At 37.9% G+C, this 15833-nt stretch overlaps 1 protein-coding gene and 1 long non-coding RNA gene across 11 annotated transcripts in view; one reads left to right on the top strand and one right to left on the bottom strand.

The window, feature by feature from the left end:
- The window catches only part of LOC111252804 (uncharacterized), a 49247-nt gene that overhangs the window by 23179 nt on the left and 10235 nt on the right, over positions 1 to 15833 (bottom strand). For 4 of the 10 annotated variants that reach the window (XR_015330548.1, XM_022811271.2, XM_022811272.2 and 1 more), the window contains exons 3-4: positions 3404 to 3732; positions 2612 to 2871 (exon numbers count right to left, since the gene is read on the bottom strand). Coding sequence is in view for 9 of the 10 variants with exons in the window: in XM_022811271.2 (XP_022667006.1) it covers positions 2612 to 2871; positions 3404 to 3732 (589 nt within the window). In the remaining variant the exon portion in view is untranslated. Of the gene's footprint in view, positions 1 to 2611; positions 2872 to 3403; positions 3733 to 9870; positions 10013 to 11933; positions 12034 to 14642; positions 15002 to 15045; positions 15079 to 15833 lie in introns of those variants that run through there. The other 6 variants (XM_022811274.2, XM_022811275.2, XM_086993488.1 and 3 more) reach the window with 6 other exon arrangements.
- On the top strand, positions 10262 to 12907 carry LOC147755061 (uncharacterized). Its single transcript, XR_015330573.1, has 2 exons — positions 10262 to 10336; positions 12429 to 12907. It is a non-coding gene; the product is annotated as an uncharacterized LOC147755061 (long non-coding RNA).

Raw genomic sequence — 15833 nt, 5'->3', positions numbered from 1 at the left:
TGCAATAGAATATGTTTGCCCAGCTGAGGTGAATCATATCGCAGTGTGGGGTAATGCATACAGCTTTACGAATTAGCTTTATTCAGAACCCCCTACGACAAGAGAATGATGAGGTATAGTTTGTTTTCGCCGTAGATTTACGGACAGACCACATTGAAGAGCATCTAGATACTGGCTCAATAACGAAATAGTTCGAAAGAGTCTAGGACAAAAGCCGACTACATTAATGTGGCGTCGTGCTCATTATTTGTTTCTTCCTGTAAGATGCTTGAAGCGAACCTTGCATGAACTTTAATATCGACTGTAAAACTTGCAACGCAATTATTCTCAATGCACCACATAATTTGCGCAGGCTACTGATAGTGTACTACAGCGATACACGACTAGCCGCAAAAAGGTAACTTACAAAGCGTAAGTCTCGCTTCATGCCGAAGGTGGCGATTAACTGGGCGGAGTAAGCGAAATTAATATATATGTAAACGTCGGCAATCTGCTGAGAGTTATGGAGAGTTTATGGGGTGGGATAGGGGTCTATGCCTCGATGAACCCTCAAAGTAGCGTAGGCCTGTGTATAAAAAACAGTGAAAGGTCAATTTAGAGCTAAAGCAGGGGTCCTAAACAAAAACAATGTGTTGCTACAATACGGATGATACTTTACGTGTAAGGTTAGTGAGAACATCAGGCATATTTTAGAATTCAATCGCAGAAAATGTCAGAAATTTGACGTTTTACATAGCTTGCAAAATAGTATAGGAATAGCCCTAAGGTAAATGGAAAATTCTATTGAGTTTGCCACAAAAGATTCGTATTGTATGTATATCGGTAACTGAGCCACTCTTTATACACCTACGTGTGAGCCTAATTGACAACCGTACACAAAAATTACATTAATAACGGGTAGCTCATTTTGAATGTAAACTTACAATCTAGAAACAGCGGAAAGCATTTATCTTTTGAATAAGGACTAATGCTCTGTAGTGTGTATGCGATTTACTTTAGATCATAATTGTATTCAACATGAGATTCCGTAGATAGACAAAGAAAGTACCTTCGTACAGCTTAAATTCCATACAACAAAAATATACTCCTTTGTACTCTAAAATTCGGCCCATTCTTTGGCACCCAGTACTGCACATTAATGAATCCCTGAAAACCTGTACCGAAAATTCCTGAACTGAAAGCCAATAATAATGCATTCATTCTTTCTATGAGCCTCTACTGTGAAGAATATTTCGGGAATCCGGTAGCCTAGGAATCAACACACGTGTTATATTACTAAACAAGCTATTTTTTTTAATAGCTCCTTTTTCAATAATCAAGCCACCGAAGCTAGTTAAAATCCTTTCGACCCCATAGCGAAATTTTACCTTCAATTGCCTGTCTAGAGGGCAATACTATTTTGGGCATCAAACGTCAGCGTTTTTAATACATGTTATATTCCGTCGTTATGCGAAATAAAAACCTTCAGCACAGTATGCTTGTATTGCATTTAACGAGAAATCTGTAACTGAGCAACAGTATCTCATTTAACAATTTTTCCATCAAAAATGGTTTGAAGCGAGCTTCTTCAGAGTCGAAAGCAATTGCTTGTGTTAACTCGACGACGTCCATTTTGAAATAAACAAGACATCAAATTAATCCTGAGTGGTGCCCGCAGCTTATTGACCTACGAGAGAGGTCGTCGAAGAGGTTGCCGAAAATGCTATATTTACTTTTGAGTCTCTTTAAAAGCTACGTTTTAGGCAAAGGTAAATAACAAGGGGAGTAAAACAACAGGCTACCGATACGGTGTGCAACATTTGACAATGTATAAACAACAACTTCTAAGAAATAAACGAAAACCTATTCGTCACCCTAATATGTACATGCCGAAGACCATGTTCTCAGTATCAACACGATATCAAGACGAAAGAATTTAGCTTATTACAAGAAGCTGGAGAGGAACCTATTTTTTTCAAGACTATGATTTACCTTAAGCAGAAGGAGAAGCATAGTTATTTAGTCGTGAGTTAATTATTTGTGGACCACTCATCTTTGTATTTTGTAAAAAAAATTAGTTTTTAGGTTAGCCATTGCGCTTTTCAGTCGTCTAGCAAAAGTTTACAATAGCTGGATGATTCGAATGCTAGCTAAGCGTTCAGACAGACAAGTAGTGCAGCTCTGGTCGAAATTATGACACTTTTGCATAAAGATTGTTACGTTGTCTTTTCCCTTACAGATATCATTGTTAGTTGTTTTTTTACCGTTGTGTGATGCAAATGACGAATTCATGAGTAACGTGCACTAACTGCTACATTTTGCACCACTCTGGGCTCTAATTAACTATCGTGTCTACTAAATTAAAGAATTAAATCTTGTTCTTGTGCTTCTCTTTTGAAAATAATTAAAAAAAAACTAATTCGGTTTGTTAAATATGTTTTAGGCCACAATGAATGAAAGTATCGTACATTGGATATACCCCCCCCCCCCCCGGTCTCCAATTTCTTTTTAATACAGATGACATGATGACAACGAACATCGTGACGGCTCTTGTCCACAGATAAAAATAAACAGTATAAATATATGTAATAGTTTTTAAGACAAAGCAACGAAGTGCGTCGAAATGGCTTACCTCTTTCCGTTAACCGAACCATCGTTCTTTCCTGTTGGCTCATCCAACTCAACACCGCACCAATGACCTTGAGCGAACTCGGTCGTTCCAATATAGCGTAAGGTCCCTGCTTTGAAGCCTGACGAAGCATTCACAATGACGCGATCGCCAATGCGCAATCCGTGATCGACAGCCACCGATTCCGTATTTGTGATCACAGCTCGTGGTGAGTTCGGCGTCGTACGACCAGCAGTTGCCGGTGAACATGGTCGGACGACCGTCTAAATGTATATCATATGAGACGAGAGTAACAGCAAAAAGAAAAGGTCAAACTGTATAAGTCTCAGTTTTCAATTAGAAAAGTAGCATTTTATTCTTAGTCAGCGTTATTCATGCATAAAATTCAAATCCGTTATAAGTAAATATTACACATAATGACAGTTAAGTTGTTCGCTTAAACAGAGCGTAAATTTTACAACGTGATCTGCCGGGACATGCTGGATAATTCTTCAAACCATCCTTAATCTTTTTTCATAACATATGCGCAGATATTACAAACGGTCAAATAAATTTTAATTATGGACTACTCAGGTAAAAATATTGTTTCAAGATAATAAAAATAATAACATAGAGTGAATTCCGGGTGTAAACAATGTCAGATCAAAGCGTACTTGTTACAATTTACTTTATCCAGCCTGTTCATTTATAGGTAGACCTTAGTGATAAGAACAATTACGATTGCAAAGATTCTGCTGAGGTCTGATTCGCATACATTGAGTACTACGACATCCATTTTGAATTGAGCTAGCTTACCCTTGTCGTAACAGACTTCCCCGGCGACTCCTGAATGAGTGTCGACTCACTTGGGCCGCCGCTTAAGGCTGTCACGGTGGTCGGATAACGTGACAGACGTTGGGGTCTCGCGAAAACCCCTCGACGTGGTTCACATTGAAAATAGCGTACACCCGAGACGGCGCCATCATTTTTACCGATCGGTTCATCGAGCACAACACCAGCCCAGTCACCGGGCGCAAACTTTGTTTCTCCAATAAACTGAATGTAACCCGGTTTGGAGCCATTAACCCAAACGCGGTCGCCGATGATAAAATCATCAACATCATGAGTTAAGATGTCCGATGGGTCTAAATATACATACACAGACATGAAAAATGAAAAAATCATTAGCTCATTATTTGAGAAATGCATTCGGTTATAAATACGTATTGATCTTGATTGATAACATCCACAATAAAGATGTGAAAAATTAATGTTCTTTACTTCTACAGAGTATATTCTTCGAAAGATAAATAACATTTAAATATTAAGGTGAAAGTTTCCTAATTATATTATATACTGCAATACAGTAAATATACTGCAATAATAATGATGATTGCATAAATATATGAATTCATCTGTTTCTATGTAAGCGCAAAGCCGAAAACTGCCAAGTGACTGTTCCTGCCGGCTAACATCAAAGCTAAATCAGCCTGCTTAATTTGCTGGTGGAATGGCTAGCAACGCGGACACGTTCGTTGGTTGTTGGAACGACTGGATGGCGCTTCGCCGGAATTGGCGATGACGAGACCCAACTCGAAAGGCAGGTCGAAGAATTTCGGTCTTATTTTGATAAGGCTCATGGTTGGTCGACCGATCAGACAATGCCAAAAGGGCGTCAGTATCTGTTAGGGACGTTTGAACTGTGGTACGACTTGCGTGTATAAAAAAAACAACTACGTGTAAAGGCTTCAAGAATGAACGATACGACTATTCCTCTAAGTGACAGAGTAAGACTAAGTAAGACAGAGACACGCTACCAAAAGTTCTGCATATTAAATGATGATTACTGTTAGGTGAGCTAATGGCGGTGCACGAATTGTATAATCCTAATAAATTTCCAAAAAACCGCAAAGTCAGCAACTTTTCTTAACTTTGTCACAGCAGCAAGAATAAATTCTTATGTCCGAGTTAGTTCGTGTGGTTTGAGAATACATGCCAGAGGAATTGCTCTTGGATGCGCACCCATCAAAAAGTATGTCGCCGTTACGAAAAAGGGTATATATCGACAAGCAGCGCCCGCACGTTGCCGTTGTCAAGGCACGTTAAAATAAAGTGACAGGCTCCAGATGTATTAACATGGATCGACCAACCCGCATACCCGCCACTAAAAATATACTACTTGCAGTGCATCAGTAAGGGCGCATCAACTGGTCAGTCCTCGGTGGATGACAGCAAAACAAATGTTGTTGGAAAGACGGACAATCAGTGGCTCCACTCTCAACGAAGGCACATTCTGCCAAACCAGTGCGAAGGGATCACAATCAGTACGGCCAGGATTAACTGAAACCTTGATATTCCCATTCTGTTATCGTGACCATTTAGACGTAAACAGAACTGTACGCTGGCTAGTAATCTGCTATTTTCTGGACCCGTACACGGCTGCGATGTGCAGACTTATGGGTGAAGTCCAGGAAAGCACGGCTTTTCCTATTCGCAAGAAAGGTTAAAATCACCCCATTGTTACTGGCCAAGTACTGCGACGATAACTGGTTGTGCTTTGGAACGGTGAGATATCTGATCGTCTTGTTATGGACTTGTGCTTTGAAGCCCATCAAAAACGTCAAACGCGAAAGTTGTGGAATCCTTCAATTGCTTTTAGACACGCGTATTATAAGACCGCAAGGACGCCTAAAAAACGCGATGGTAAATTCAACCTGCTGGGAGCTAGAGGTTACCGGTTGCGGGATGAGGACATATCATCAGATCAGCATGGTCGGGTTGCAATGGATATAATACAAATATATGCATAAATAGCTTTAATATAAATAACTTGTAATAACTTTTATAAGTGCAAAACTAGTGATTTTTAGAAAACTAAAGAAGCATTCGTTCCCGGTGTCTATAAGTAATTAATCGTTTCTGCCGGCTAAAAAAGCTAAATTGATCCGTCTACAAGATATCAGCGAAATGCCCGAATAAAAATGACAAAAAAAAACACCATGCGGAGAACTAAAAATTCGATATGGAATAATAAACAGAGAAATCGATAAACGAGGTAATGAGAAAAATTGTTTTCTTCAACTCTGAATAGTGGAAAAACTTTTCCTTCTTCAAAAAAAAACTAACAAAGTTATTACAAAACAAAATTAAGTCACTTATAGACAAGATAAAAAATGAAAAAAACTAATAATTTGTGAAATACAATCGTACTATCGTGCAAACTAATTTTGTTACACACAAAAAAGAACCATGAGCTCACCATAAAGGGTTCATTCAAAGGATTTGGTACTTCAGTCGTGTTTTAATTTATATTTGTATGATACATAGTCGGGCCGTTCTAAAAAAATAGTGGCCGTGAGCTAAAAGTACGAAATGAACAATATAAGAAAGTCAATAAGTAATAGAAGATAAATATATTTATACATATTTAGTTAAAAGAATCTCGAAACGCAGTGTCATAGAAATTTGAAAATATCCCTTGCGATTTCGTTCTCTTTCAAGGCGTTTGCCGTGAGCTCTAAAATGGATGGTTTACAACGGGTATCTTTTTTAACGGCTTACTATTTTTTAAGATCATTTCAGGCAATTTTAGAAATAAATTCGTCCAGACATAACTTCAACAGCCCGACAATGTTTGAATCCCTTTATTCTAGTCTAGCTTTTGTGAGGAAAAATGGTTATGAAAGGCAAGGCAACAGAGGCTATTTAGAAAGCAGTAGATGTTCCAACCAACAGTAGTTGTGGTCGGAAATTTATGAAAGTTTCGTGGCTAAAACAATGTAAACCACTTGCCTATTCAAGCTTTATTTCTGTAGTACGCCGTAGCGTTTCCAGTCGGCTCAAGGCGGTTCATCTCACTTAGAACAAAAGTGTATAGCGATGATTATTGACAGTCTTCAGATGTGACATGCGGCAAATTTCCATAGCTGTCCTCCCCACTTCGCAGCAACGAGCGAACGGGGAAGAAAGGGAACTATTGTGTGCGGAAATTGGCTAAGGCGAATCAAGCATTTTCGCTGTATCGCTAAGTGCCGCAAACGCCACAATATGATGATGCTATGGTTATATAATCAGTTTATGTGTACCACGTTGATCACAGAAATCAGTCGCCAATATAACTACCAAGTCTATCATGGATTTTTATTTCGAATTGTCCGATGGTCCCGCGATAGTGGAGTATGCACTCTTCGGTTAATCAGTTGATTTATTTTAATATTGGGTTAAAAAAGTCGAGCCGACTATCAATTTCCATTTAAATTTGCCTTCATTGTTCTTTCGAAAATTATTATACAAATAAAGATTTAACTAGTTCTTATCTAAGAGATGCGAGGATCCTTATAGGATGACAACGCTGTATTTATGTGAAATATCTTTAGTGATTTGAACTTCTTCTATTTTAATACCTAAACTGAAGCTATAGCTTTGCAATTGCCATGTTTTAGTAAACTATGTAACTGCGCCATGAAGTTATTCTTCATAGAGTTGAAGTGGGGTTTGTTCGCAAATTCAAAACGATATTGTCCACATCGGACTAATGCGGATTGAGACGATTCTTGTTCACAAAGTGATGGAAGGTAGCATAAGAACATTGTCGTCGAAAACGATATTGATTCTACAATATCTACTGATGATGAGTGTTGTAAAACAAGAAAACACAGATTAGTAATTGTTTCATCACATAATTCTATATATTTTCAATGTAGTGGTAGAACACTTCTAATCTGTATAAGAGAAACTGAAAAAAATGTATCAAAGGCTTGAATCAAATTCAAATAAACTCAAGTGCCAAGATCCAACTAATATAAGTGTGTACCATTGATAAATACGAAAATCAAAATGATCTTCGATAATATATACGATCTATATACTATCAGTTTCATTTTGATATATTAATTATTGTTTTAGACTGATTCATATAATAACAAGAGAAGATTTTTATCATATGATTACAGTTGCTCTCAGAAAAGCAAAAATTATAGAAAAGTAGAAAAATATTTAAAAAAATTATTAATTTAAATTGATTAAAAAAAATAAATTCTCTGTTATGTAATAGCTGGATGTTGTTTTAACATATATATCATATGCTCCCGTTCCAGCTTGTAATTGTCGACTGACTACTCGCTTGCAGCTGTCGTAGTCATCAGCAAAACCGTGCCGTTCAGCTTTAAATGACACTACAAATCATTGCAGTAGTTCCTTCTTTTGGAAACATTCGAAATAAGCCCAGTCACTCGGAAAATCAGACAAACCGACAACAGTTTTTACTTTCCCATCGGGATCGGCATCTATACGACACAGGGCGTCTGTATTTTCGTCCCCTCGGGTGTATTTATATGTGACCGTGTGCGGATATCTTAGCGTATTATACGCTAGGACTGACAGATTTCCAAATACGGTGGGCAGTGGGCTAGAGACGTCCTTGAAATTCACTCCAACTTAGAAGGGAGTTCATTCGACGTTAAGTAGGAGACGTTTTGCTTTTCCGCTGTTGCCTGTTCTCTCGCCCATTCGTCGTCAATCTTCGCGGCTACTAGTGCCACTAACCTGCTACTGCTTGAACAGCATCAGCTGCTACTGGAGTGCCACGATACGCGGTGGCTATTTTGTGGCTATGTAGCTGCGATCTTCGCCGATGAATTGTTATAAAGAACCCAATGACGCTGTTTGTGTTGCCGCGGGCAAACGTATCCTGGGAAATTCAACAATGAAAACGGATTCCATCTGGACCGTGGCCACTTACTAGAATGGGCCGCAGCGATGCTATGACTCGTCGCGATGCATTGGCTCTTTTTTCGGAACACTTATCCTAATCTATGAAGGGTGATAACGATGGCGAAGACAAAGTAAGAAATCAGAACGTTGAAAACTTATTTTTGAGATGAACACAGTGTTCGTAGGTTTTTACCGAAGACCACAGTTCTAGAAAGCCAAGTTCGCTTACACTGCTATGCTTTTATAGCGCAAAAACTATCTGAATATCATACGGTGTACTTCATACAGCAACAAAAAGATGATTAACTTCATATACATACATAAAATCTACTAAAGGAATAATCTAGAATATTTCGACTCTCCTATTATTCGAACGTCTACCTTGAATCAGATTCAAAGTGATTAACCAGGTTGACATTCTAAGCAATGTGGAAAGTTGAGAAACTAGCCACCTTCTAGCAGTGGTACTTAATACTTCTTTCAGAATACCAACAGCTTAAGAAAGCGAAGCACTTACTACTCTGTAAGATGCTACATTCCATCTCGCTTAATCATAGAGGCAGAAAACACATTATGCTACCGCACTGTTCCTAAATATTCGTTAGCAAGCGCCTGCTTCAATGGGCCAGCGTTTAGTTAGCGCCTGTTAATAATACTAGTTTATAAACTACAATATGTTAGAATCATCGATCATTGAAGCGTTTGTTCTTTTTACTTCATTCCCTTAGTCAAGCATTTAAAATTTTGACACAATACAAGTTGAGTAAGTGCAGTTTGAATTTTCCCGGTGAAATCATGCCCAAGTACGAAATGCCGCTTTGTAAAAAAAAAACTAAAAACAATGCTGATTTTTCACAATACGCTGCATAGCTGTAGCTACACAGCTGAAATGCCTGAAACAATATGGCTTAGAATCGGGCTCCTCATGAACAGGTTTACCTGTCTAATTGAAATTCTTGAAAACATTAGGCTACCTAGGGGAATGGTCGGCTTCAAAAATTATTCACTGGCTCTAACGGTAAAAACCTATTAATCTTCTCGGGTTGCATGTACCACAAAAAAGATTTTCTTATAGGAAACACCAAAGTATTTTCATAGGCTCAAGCGAAATTTCAATAAGGTCATTTCGCTGCTCGCGTGCAGTTCGTGCAAAACTTTGTTTTGATAGAGTTGATCTTGATACTTTTAAATGCATTTCACGAAGTATACAATAGGGGTCAATTTGAAGAAAACAATACCAAGCTTATTACTGTTCTATAAAAGCATTGGAAGTGCAACTAAATGTCTTATTAATAATAAATCCATATCGTGCTGCATATTCGATTTGAATAAACAGGGTCTAGTACATAAGTAATTCCAAATTTTGGGACTGGATATGGTCAAAATCGGAGGCGAACCGGTCTCTGTGACCCATTATTCTAAGCCCTCTTAAATGAAGGAATGGAGGAAAAATATGCAAATAATAAGTGGCAAGATCCGAACAGGTAATAAAATAACATAAAATACATTGCTGATAAAGTAGTCATAGAACGACGGGTCAAATCAGCGCATTTAGCCTCTGTAAGACTCACCTCGAATATCGTACCAGTGCAATGGACTATCGCATATCGGGCTTCCAGAACGTGACATTGCGTCACGATAGGAATGAATTAAGATGATAGATCGCAATTAACACAATAGTTTTGGATAGAAATGTGCGCCACCTTTTCAATTTAATAGTTATAACTGTGAAAACTTTTTTTTTTTTGGGGCCGGCGTTACAACCACAAGAGATAGCACAAGACGCACAGATGCTTTGAATAGCTGTGCGACTTTTGTTAATGTTGCATAGTCCTGGCAACTTTATCGAGGCTTTCTCGGACTTTTTAGGGGTCTCCCACACAGCCCTCCTCGCCTTTGGACTCTCACCACGACCATACACGAATACACATCGGATAGCTACGAAATTTCGCATTCGATGATATTCACTCGGCCAATAAAACGTACATCAGATCCCAGAAAGGATACCGCCAACTCAGCATATACCAGCAACTTCAGGTCTGCAAAATTAGATATATTATTAAGATAGATAGTTTCGAAACGCACTACCGCAAGCATTGGTTATCTTGAATAATGAACAGCAGATAAAGCAAGTTCTATGGAATTTTCCAACAATGCTACTATACGTTACCGTATTATGTCCAATATGGTCCTCTCTTGATAAAAATCATAACTATTACGTTAACTAAATAATTAATAATTTAATAATAGTACTACTTCTTTATTCACACAGACATAACGTTGCAACTGTGTAGAATAAAGTCTTCATATAAAAATGCAAAGCCTACAATCCGTAACCGTATTTTGAAATTTTAATTCTGTTCAGTGCGTGTTTCACATCATTGTAAAACTATGAATGAATATATATACGGTCAGTAAGACATGAAATGAAAGCGTATTCTATTTATCTAACTATCAGGTTTACGAAAACTTCTGGCCTTCGTTTTAACCAGGTTATCATCATCTGACCTATAAGAGACAACAAAGTTATTTAAATCTTTCAAATGCATTGAATTACATCGTTTGCCACTTTTATACAGCATGATAGCCTTTAAGCTATGTAAGTTGCTATTTTTCATTCGACCTGGACTAGAAAAAAGTGCTTTCTAGTCCCAACAAATCTGAAAAACAATATATGGGTGTATATTAACAAAAATATTAAGTCCTAGGTGTCTCATGAAACATTGTATGACCTTTCCCTAAACTTATTGCTTTGTAACGCTTTTTTTATTTTTTAAACCAGCTATACGTGTGGTTTACATATCGGAAGATAAAACTGATGTTATTGTAAGCTACAGAAACAATAGACGTGCATATGGTGCCTTTGGTCAAATCCTTGCGATACATTTTGAAAAAGCTTCAATACATCCTTGCGATATGGAACTTAAAAGCTGTACACATTCGTTAGTTCTATCACTTTCACTCTGGACGTAGCTTCTATTGCTGCAGTTTAACTCTGCGGTTTGACCCTGCATTCGATGTAAAAGAACTGTGGTTGATCCTGAGAGTTTACCGACCGATTTAGAAACTAAGTCCAGCTTAGAATATATGTTTAAATAACACTATTATATATATATATATATATATATATATATATATATATATATATATATATATATGGTGGACCTAAATAATACCCTTACAAAAAGATGGATCCTAATGTCAGGGATAATAATACGAATAACCAATACTATTTTGTTAAAATAATTTGCAAACTATTTTAATAGATATACCACGAAGGTCCCTCGAACTGTTCGATGACTGTTGGCTCAGTTTGTACGTATACTACATACTACTTTTATTGAGTATTTCTGTTGTGCTATATATAGCGTATTATTGCATCTTCTCCAGAGCGTCTCTCCCAGCAAGCTTATCTGCCATTAAAAAGATTGCATTGATCTAAATACTGACGCGGAATAGAGACTTTTGGTGATAAAACTGCGTAAAGGCCAAGCGATAAAAGCGAATTTAAATAGTGTCTATGGACATATATAGTGAAGCTAAGTAACAGGCTGTGAACTGTACCTTAAACATAGAAAGCAAGCAAAGTAGAATGTACTAGGTGAATATATCCTTTACCCCACACAGTTCTTACCGTGAATATTATGCACGTGACACATACATTGGACATAAGGAACATCGGAAACGTGTGCCTTCGGTGATGTACAATGCCTCCGGTAGGTCATGGCGGACACCTTACAGCAGGAAGTAAAAAGTAACACCCTTTATAAAAGAGGCCATGCCACAAAGTAATCCTTCAAGCAAACTTTTTCTCCTTTTTTTTTCTTACTTCTTCATAGAAAAGGGACAGATTGGAAATAATGTCAAAATATCAAACTGACGAAAAACTCTGTAAGTTATCCAATTATTAATATGCTGGTTTATCTTTATAATGCTCTCGTTAGTCACCAAGAAAAGTATCCATAGGGTTTAAGCAACTTACGATCAATTCAAAGACAGAAGCAAATATGTTTACATAATTATATCTACTACTGTTGAAAACCATCTTTGAATAAAATACGTTGGTTCATTTTTTAACCTCGCTTCCGATTGATCTCTTCGTTCGCTTTTTGGCCCATGGATTAATCAGTACGAGCATCAGAAGTTCAAGGAATACTGGAAACGAATCTGAGGAGCTTATTAAAGCATTTCTATTTTATGCATAATTTGGTGATTCGTAAGTGCGCTTTTTGATTGACTTTCTGTATATTCCTTTAATTTATTGTGAATATGCCTTAGCTTAGTTTAAACGGAAATCGAATCTGCGGTGAATCAAAAATTTTTGCAAATTTGATGTTTATAACCTAAATTGGATCAATAACTGAATATCAGAGTACAAGGGTGTCATCCTTCGTGCGGCCATAGTAGAGTTACATAAAAATTATGTAAATCTTTCTAACCGTTTGAAACCGTACATTCTAGGGGTAGAATAACCGATTCTATCTACGATGTAATTCTAGAAAAATGTGGAATAATGTGCGAACTATTTTTTTCTTGTGTTAGAGCCAGAACATTACCAAAACCCCAATGAACACCTGGAGAAGAAAAATAAATGATGCAGGAAAGCGATGGAAGGCTCCTTCTTCGTATTTAGATATATTATTAATCTCATTTTCAAATCGTTTGCGTAAAGGATAAAATTCGTTACACTTTGCTGAACTCTTTTTGTTGCTTCTGTTTGGCAGATTTCAGGCACTCCTAAATTGTATTTGAATGAATTGTCTATTGTCAGTCAATTGTGCGAAATCTATCTGTCGCACATTATTACTTTATTTATTTTTTAAAGCAAGCATTCACACACCATAGTTCTGATTTTTGGGGTTTTGCGTTATTTTTAAACAATGCGATAACAGTCACAATTTTCAAATTTAAAAACGGCGGAAAATTTTGAATTTTTCGTATTCACGATATGCATATATTAAAAGAGACGTATCATTCATCTAAGCAACCAACAATTAAAAGAAATTACCACCTGCCTGCTGGAAAAATTGGTTTAAAGGACTCGAATTTTAATACTACCTATAAAATCAATGCTCAAAGGATAATTTTTTAGGCGTTCATGTTATCTTATAATTGGGACGAGCATTTTCAAATAATGTAAGACAATCCACGGCAATAATTTTATAGGTATTTGAATCTCATGCCCACGGGGAAAGTATTAAATAGTAGGTTTTTAAAACTTACTGTATAGAAACAAATTAAGTTACTTTTGAACGCAAAGCTTTTTTTAAAAGATGGCTTTTTTAATAACTTTTAAGCAACTATAAAGTAAATATAGAAAGCATAATTCTTCTTGGTTGTGTTGTTTTATCTTATTTCGGTATAAGCGAAGCCTGGTGGCTATGTTATAGCAGCTCGATACTTTTAAACCACGAATGAAAATGAAGAATATTTGAATGGCGTGACTATCATTTGGATATCATATCAAAATAGAGGAAACGTTGGTGCTTTATGTAAGCCAATTGAAATAACGGAACTTCAACATAAATGACACTTTTTTTAACCACTTCGCATACGAAAGGTATTTGTGAACGTAATCAATTCTCATAGCAGGTATAAGAGACGATGCAGCTAATGCATGTCATGTTTGTCACTTTATTAGATTACTTGTGTTCCCTGCATAAGAAAAAAGTCCGGCTGAAACTTGAAGTTGAGACCCCGAGTTCTCCTACGAAATCTAGTGCAATCTTTGTCGAGTAATTGCATAATCGAGGATCACAGACTACAAAAAATATCAAATAGCAAGAAGCAACTAGGAAATTGTGAGTAACGGGCTACGACTAAACGCAGTTTTTTTTTTAAATCATATATATACATCTTGGCTGGGGATGAGATCCTTCAATTACCTGAAGTTGTTAAACTTTCGACTACTCTTTCGGACTAGAAAACTACTTAGGTTGAACTTAAGCAATGAGATTAAACAACATGCTTAATGACAGTAGTCAGACAACGATTCTATGTTGTTTAGTCGTTTACAGAAGGTGAACATCCCCCCTTGATAATAGTGAGGTAAGATCCCTTGTGACTTTTTTTGAAGATTGACGGCTGACGTTTGAAGTAGCAACACGATCGAGCACCACTTACTTTGAACAGGTGCGCAAAACACTCTATAAGGCAATATGGAGACCTAATATTCTCAAGAGCTGCAATAGGCTAAGTTTTAATCCGGTAAGAAGCAAGCGGTGACTCCGGTTCTTTTATGCTGTTGACCTTTTAAGTGGCCTTAAAATTAACAACTCCAATCAAACAGCAGTGTAAACCGAGGAGCCCGCAAGAGCGATATTTGCTATGACAATTCGCCTACCTTGAAAGCTCCTCAACAAAACAAGAGATCAGCCGATGAGGCATCCACACAAAAAATCTATTTTGAGGAACAGTTGCCACGGGAAGCAATCAGGCAAGCGGCAGAGGCGATATCACAACCAAAAACAATAACAATATCCGTCGCAGCGGCACCGGGAATACAAGTCATCACACAACAGAAGGCAGCAACTAAAATATCGCCATTTCCGCCGATGCCGAGTTACATGCGGCGAAGGTGCAAGCAATAGCAGCAACTGGTGGCGTTATGTACCAACTTATACAACGACGTTCTTACCGATGACACCACCGCGTTTCACTACGTCACCCACATAAAAATGAGGGAGGGTGGAATAAAATGAGGTACGCTACTTCTGCAGCGTCTTACTTGTCTTATCGAATCTTACCAGATGATCCATGAACCGCAGTAGTTAGCGATGGCGGTGGAAGCGGCCTACTGCTGCTATGGATGGGTACAGGCCAATCGTCGGCTACAGCGGCAGCCGTGAAAGGGCCGGAAAGGAGGGAACCAGCAATCAAAGTCAGTAGCACGTACTACCGCCGCAATATAGTGTAGGTACCAAAATATAACCGACAATAATACTCAGGTAAGACCACAATAGAATCATACTGCTCTAATAATAGTCTGAACTGCATAATGGCTGTTCCAAGATCAACCGATGTGATGCAGTCGGTGATAGTAGTAGGCCCAAGCGGGATCGACCAGAAGGACAAGAAGGATGGAACAAATGCCGCAGATGCAGCTTGTAGTAGCAGTGGCGCCAAAATAAGGTCGCTATTGCCTTCTTCAGCGAGTTAAGACTATTACGGTATTTATGGTAATATATGTAATGATGAAGCCGGGTAGTCCTTAGCAGTAGGCTGTGATGCCATTGCACGATTGCCAGACAGACCGCGTACGCATTTTTGGCGGTTGGTGGTCGGCGGATCGACCCATTGGTTCGAACAAAAACGTCTGCTATATCCATCAGCTATTGTGGAATAGGCTGCGGCTAGTTCACCATACTGCTATTAGGTAGTCATATCAATGTAGGATAATGTCCTAAGGGAAACCGGACAAGTCCCACACTACCACTGCGAGAGAAAAGCGAACGATCCAAACAAAGGCGTTGATATCGGCTTATGGCTTAATACTTGTTAGTGCAAAGACGATATTATTATTAGCATGTTTGAA

This window comes from Varroa destructor, unplaced genomic scaffold, assembly GCF_002443255.2.
Source record: "Varroa destructor unplaced genomic scaffold, Vdes_3.0 BEIS01000006.1, whole genome shotgun sequence".
NCBI lineage: Eukaryota > Metazoa > Arthropoda > Arachnida > Mesostigmata > Varroidae > Varroa > Varroa destructor.
The sequence above is the reverse complement of the archived record's forward strand: the minus strand, read 5'-3'. Positions and strand labels throughout refer to the sequence as shown.